The sequence below is a fragment of the Bos javanicus genome, chromosome 20 (genome assembly GCF_032452875.1).
Source record: "Bos javanicus breed banteng chromosome 20, ARS-OSU_banteng_1.0, whole genome shotgun sequence".
NCBI classification, from domain to species: domain Eukaryota; kingdom Metazoa; phylum Chordata; class Mammalia; order Artiodactyla; family Bovidae; genus Bos; species Bos javanicus.
Window position 1 is genome coordinate 4,440,659 of NC_083887.1, and position 6,111 is coordinate 4,446,769.

General features: G+C 52.5%; 1 protein-coding gene across 1 annotated transcript; it reads right to left on the reverse strand.

Moving 5' to 3' along the window:
* Positions 1-545: 545 nt before the first annotated feature.
* DUSP1 (dual specificity phosphatase 1) lies at positions 546-3,689 on the reverse strand. The gene is made up of 4 exons (XM_061393221.1): positions 3,025-3,689; positions 2,618-2,763; positions 2,028-2,247; positions 546-1,599 (listed from the first exon to the last, which is right to left on the reverse strand). The coding sequence occupies exons 1-4, from the start codon at positions 3,389-3,391 to the stop codon at positions 1,229-1,231; spliced, it is 1,104 nt and encodes a 367-aa protein (XP_061249205.1). The 5' UTR covers positions 3,392-3,689; the 3' UTR covers positions 546-1,228.
* Between the last annotated feature and the right edge of the window lie 2,422 nt (positions 3,690-6,111).

Here is a 6,111-nt window from a genome sequence, read left to right on the forward strand (position 1 = left end):
GCAAGTGATAAAATAAAAAGGCCATAAAATTAGGAAACAGACATAGGGCCCAGTGCCCCCACTTGTGTTACTTAGCTACGCTGGGTCTCTATCCTTTGCAGATCTTTTCTGAGGTAAGCACAGCCCACCTTGCACACAGTAGAAACACACTCGTGGCAAATGTACTGGGAAACTATCTTTATCTCTTTAGTAGAGATCAGAGGAGGGAAGGAGGCTTTTTAAGATTAACCTGGGGGAAGGTATTAAATGAAAAAAGCAACCAAGCAAATGGCCACTTATTCCTAGCTTTCGCTCTGGGTACACTTGGGTTCCCTTGTGTGACATGTTGGGAAAAACATAGGCAGACACTTGAATTCATTACCAAGAGCTTAGTTCTAAAGTTGATCACATTGTCTACCACCCTGGCAAATCAGCCATCTCATGGGACTGAGGGGCCACCAAGGAGTATGGGATCAGATGTCAAAACACATTCTGAAGGACCTTGTTTTCCCCTGTTTCAGTTACGGGAAAGGAATCAGAGGGGCTGACCAAGAAAAGCATCGAGATTTCAATAGAAATGCCATAATTTATTCTGTTGTATAAAAAAGTCATCCTTATGTAACAAAATGTCTTCTTAGAAGAAGATATATATTATTTCAGGTCATAAATAATTAGCAAACATACAACTGTTGGCAACTTAAAAAAACAAAACAAAATCAACACTGGTGCTTTCCAGTGCTGAAAACAAACCTGCTTAGGATATATTTACAGGACATTACAGTACTCAAACACAAAAATTGAGGTATTTGGTTCTTCTAGGAGTAGACACTGACATTTGTGAAGGTGAACCGCCTACACAAAAATAAATAAAACAAAGTATATTCTCATATGTGTACGTGTTGTCGGGAATGGTAATACTGGTAGGTATGTCAAGCATGAAAAGTGTCTTCAGGAAACAGGGACAAGAACAAAGAAATCGGCTCTCACACTTGAGTCCTCTCTCTTCTGCCCCTTTCTGTCCAAGGGACTTGATGTACCCACTGTATGTTGGTCCCGGAATGTGCTGAGTTCAGCAAACATCTTGGCGTGAAGTCATCATTACAACTGCTCAGGAACCCAGTGGAACTTGGGTGAAATTAAATAAATAAGGACCAGCCCTCACGAGCCCCCTTCCCTGGAGTTTATTGCATGTCCACTTTCCAGGAGCCTGGAATCCCGGTGGGTTGTGAAGATCGCCTCCCGTGGCTTTTCAGCAGCTGGGAGAGGTCGTGATAGGGCTCTGAAGGTAGCTCAATGCACTGTTTGTGGGGTGGACGGGAATGGAGACCGGGAAGTTGAAGACGGTGGTGGTGGAGGTGCTGCAGTCAAGTACAGCCATGGCGGGGCTCCCCGCCTCTGCCGAGCAGTGGGGGGCCAGGACCTGCGACTCAAACTGCAGCAGCTGGCCCATGAAGCTGAAGTTGGGGGAGATGATGCTTCTCCTCTGCTTCACAAACTCAAAGGCCTCATCCAGCTTGACTCGATTAGTCCTCATGAGGTAAGCGAGGCAGATGGTGGCCGATCGGGAAATGCCCGCCTGGCAGTGCACAAACACCCTTCCACCAGCATTCTTGATGGAGTCTGGAGAACAGGGCAGCTGGTTATTTGACAGCCCAGGAGAGTGACTCCAACCAACCCCAGGTGTCTAAGAAATGTCACATGTGTCCTGTCCAGTACAGTCAATATCACCTCATGTCATCACAGACATACTGTCCGTGAAGGCAATGTGGGCACGGTGGATTTAAACATCCGGGGATTTAAACCCAGGCAAAGCATCGCCACTAAGCAGATTGATATTGGACAGATCAATTCAACCTGAGATTCAGTTTGCTAATTTATAAAGTGGGACATTGAACCCGTACTTTGCAGGGATGCTGCCCATGCCAGACTGATTTTAATGTCTAGAGGAAAGCTTAAAACTATGTCGCTCAAGTTCTTGCCATGGAGTTTAGTCTCAGTCACTAAAACAGAAGGAGTGTGGCAAAGTCCCAAGCATCTGCTCCACTTACCTATGAAGTCAATTGCCTCATTGAACCAGGAGCTGATGTCCGCCTTGTGGTTGTCCTCCACGGGGATGCTCTTGTACTGGTAGTGACCCTCGAAATGGTTGGGACAGTTCGCAGAGACGTTGATCAAGGCAGTGATACCCAAGGCATCCAGCATGTCCTTGCGGGAAGCATGATAGGCACTGCCCAGGTACAGAAAGGGCAGGATCTCTACTGGGCCACCCTGAAATCCAGAAACATCCAACGCTTGTCAAGCTTTGTTCAACGTCAATGGTGGTGCCCACATCCACAAAACCTCCCTGCTGGACAAGTTAGTTTCAATATTGGGTGAACCTCACAGCACTGTTGTTAAAAGAGTGTAAATAAACAGGGGTCTAAACCCATTTGCCTAGGCAGGGCCAACAAGCTAATTTCTGTATTGCCCACAACTAGAGGCTCCGCTCCATCATACCATTTAACCATGGGATAAATGAAATCTCCCTGTGTCCCCTGTTATAAATAAAGCTGCACGTCACTTTCTATATTTTCACTAGCGCAGCTCTGCCACCTTTGCCAGCTGTTCCTTCTCCCTTCCGGCACAGCCCCCTACTAACCTGATCGTAGAGCGGGGTGCTGCAGGAACTGCACCCCGATTCAGCGCTGTCAGGGACACTAGTACTCAGGGGAAGGCTGAGCCCCATGGGGGTCGACTGTTTGCTGCACAGCTCCGGGTAGGAAGCAGAAAAAGCTTCATATCCTCCTGGGAACACAAAGAGACACATTTTTTTCCATTAATACCGCCGAGACAGGGTGCCTTCAGACAACTTCCCCATCCACCAGGGCTGGAAGTTTAGCCCGGAGAGCCCCAGGCGAGTCTTTGTTCCTAGAGCTAAACAAAGCCAACAAGTTCCCACAAAGCGACTCAGGCGTCCAAGCGCTCCAGGTGGAGCAGCCCCCCCGGAGCTGAGAACCAGACGGCGGAGGGCGTGCGGCCCGCCCCTGAACGTCCCCGAAGGCGTACCTTTGAGCAAAAAGATTTGCGCGCTGCGCGCCTCGCGGCAGAGCGCCCCGGCGGCCAGGGCCAGGGTGCCGTCGCGCTTGGCGCAGTCCAGCGCGGCGCTGCGCTCGTCCAGCAGCACCACGGCGTGGTAGGCGCCGGCCAGCAGGCGGCCGCGCAGCTCGGCGTTGGGCACGATGTGCTCCAGACCCATGGCGCCCTTGGCCCGCCGACGCACGATGGTGCTGAAGCGCACGTTGACCGAGCCGGCGATGTGGCCGGCGTTGAAAGCGAAGAAGGAGCGACAGTCCAACAGCAAGCACTGCGCCGCGCGCTCCCTCAGCAGCGTCCGGAGGCCTCCGGCGTCCAGAGAGACCACTTCCATGACCATGGCCGGCCCCAGCGCCCCCAGCGTGCAAGTCGTCCTGTGTTCTTTGTCCCGGGAAGCGAACAGCAGGGCGATGGCTTTCGAGGAAAAGCCCGACCCCGGTTTTCTTTACGCCAAACCCAAACTGCCTTTGGACCGAGCGAGGGGTCGTTGTGTGGGACTCTCGACCGCCTCGGCTTCCTTGTTGCTCTCCCTACGGCTCTTCCACCCGCGGTTCACCCAGAGCCCCGAAGTCTTTCGCAGCGAGCCCGACCCGGCGGAGAGCGTTTATATCGTGGCTCCGCGTAAGCAGGCGGGGCGGCGCGGGGCGGGGCGCGCGCGCGCGGGTGCGCGCTCGCTGTGGGGGAGGGGATTGTTTGTTTGAATGACGGTCACGTGACTGGTATGGTGACGTCACCCGCCTTGCCCGGTTTGGCGCCGGAGCAGCCAAAGGCGAAGACGTCAGCGGCCTCCGAGTGGGGTCCGCTGGCTAAGCTCTTGCTCGGGCTCCGGCCCCCGCCCGGCCGTCCGGCCGTCCGACTTGCGCCTGGCGCGTCCCTAGGGAGCTGGTCCGCGCCACTCTCCGGGCCCAGCGGGGAAGGGAGAGGGTTGGGCTCTGCCAGCCGAGGGCTGACTCCCGTGTGCGAGTGCCTGGGAGACCCGGGCCGCGTGCCACGGGCCCCCGCCTCCCCTCCCCTCCTCCCACTCCACCGCGCTGCTTCCCGGCGCCGGCTCCTCCGTCCTCCGCCGACCGGAGCCGAAAGGGGTTTCCTTTGTTGCTGGATACACATGCGCCCCTTTCTCTCATTTCCTCGTACCCAGCAGGCGAGGAAACACGGGGTTCCGAGGAGAAGCGATTTATACTTGCCCAGTATCGCATTGCCGGGGGTGAGGGGACCGAGAGGAGACTGAAATGAGGGTCGGAGAAAAATTGAGTTTGTCCACCCAAGAACAACCGGGGTAGGTTGGGATGGAAGTGTTCAGGGAAATACATTCGTGTTCCCCAGGCTTTCCAGTTACTTTAAAATGTACATTTAACAAGTAAAATGCCGTCCAACCAAACCCCAGGCAGAAAAATGTCAATCCTAGTCATGCGGTCCTTACGTGGTTGTGAGCCTAGGAAGGCGGGTCAGGGGTCTGAAATGAGGGTGGGGGTCGCAAGGTGCGGTTGTGGATTGCCGGCGTTCGGCTTTTAGTGAGGCGAGCCCCCACTGCGGATCGACAGCGCCCCCCCCGCCCCCGGGGGCCGCCAGACACGTTTCTGGTCACGTTTACCTAAGACTGAGCGGCTTCATCTCTTTGTGGTGGTTTTTTCAGACTCTTTGCGACCTCATGGACTGGAGCCCACTAGGCTCCTCTGTCCATAGGATTTCCCAGGCAAGAATACTGGAGTGGGTTACCATTCCCTTCTTCTGGGGATTTTCTTTTAGTCCCTAAATATGTACTGTTTGAGCGCCTACTAAGCGCTGGGCTGGGGACTGCAACTGGGAACAGGAGCCCGGTCCAGCCCCGGGGCCCTGGTTCTTGCCATCAACGTGAGCTGGTCTTGAAATACAATCCTACAGCGATTTAAGAGGATTTTCAGGACCTGGACAAAGGTTTGGGGAGACCCCATGCGGTCAGCCTCATCCTGGGCCCTAGTGAAGCGCTCCAACCTCCCCACCCCCTGTAGCACCGAAGTGCTAGGTACACAAACATAAATATTGCGCCATCAGACTGGGGTGCTGAGTCAGGAACGTTCTGTGGTTTCTTCCCCTCTCCTCTAGGAGAGCGGGGGATTTCACTGCCGCCCAGTGCCGTTGATCTGCTGGTTTATCAGCAGAGGCAACTTCTGCATTTGCCTCGCTTAGTTTCTGTGTTCTCACATGCTCAGACTTTCTGCCTAAATTCTAAAAAAGTAAAAGGCTAAGTGCCTTTTAAAAAGAGCATTTTTGGCCTTCAGGTGAACACTGTGAGGACATCAAAGAGGTCCTTAGATAATGGCGACGCCCGCCCTGTATCTTTAAAAAAAAAAAAGAGAGAGAAAGTATTTGTTTATACTACTTATTCAGCTGAGGAACTCAACATATTTTATGCATTGAATCATGAAATGTTACAGCTGCTGACTTTTCACAGCATACTAACTTGATCTACCCCAAGTTTTGTGTGTGTGTTTTACCAAGAGCAGTTTTTAGTACCTACGCATTTTCAAAAAGCAAACTTTTTTAATACAAATATTAGAGCGGTGAGTGGCAGTATGGCCCTACAGTTAGATGTCTGCTGAGCTCTGCAAGGTTTTCCTCTCTAGCCTGTCTAGAAAGAGCAGAGCTTGGACCCCATGCTGTCATTTTGCTCCTGGGTGATCCTAGTTGAATCTCTTCCCCTAATGAGGCTCTAAGCTGACATCTGAACAATTGTCTTACAACTGCCTACTTTGTGAATGATTTGAGGCCCAAGTTAGAGATGATAGATACAAGGAGCCCAGGCCCTACCCATGCCTTCTTGCTATGATTCACTAGATCTTTTGGCTTTCCCCTTCCCAGAAGAGCACTTCTTATATAATCATGCCATTTTGTGTTTCAGCATTTGGCACCAGAGCCTGGTGAGAAGGTCACCACAGGATGCCAGTAGGCGTGGCTGGTACAGAGGTCCCTCCTTGAAACCAATCAACACACAATGGCTCAGGTTAGGGAGTCTGGTGGTAAAGATGCAGCCACCTAAGCCCTCAGTCCGGGAAGGATGTAGAGGTGCTACTTCTGGGTGGA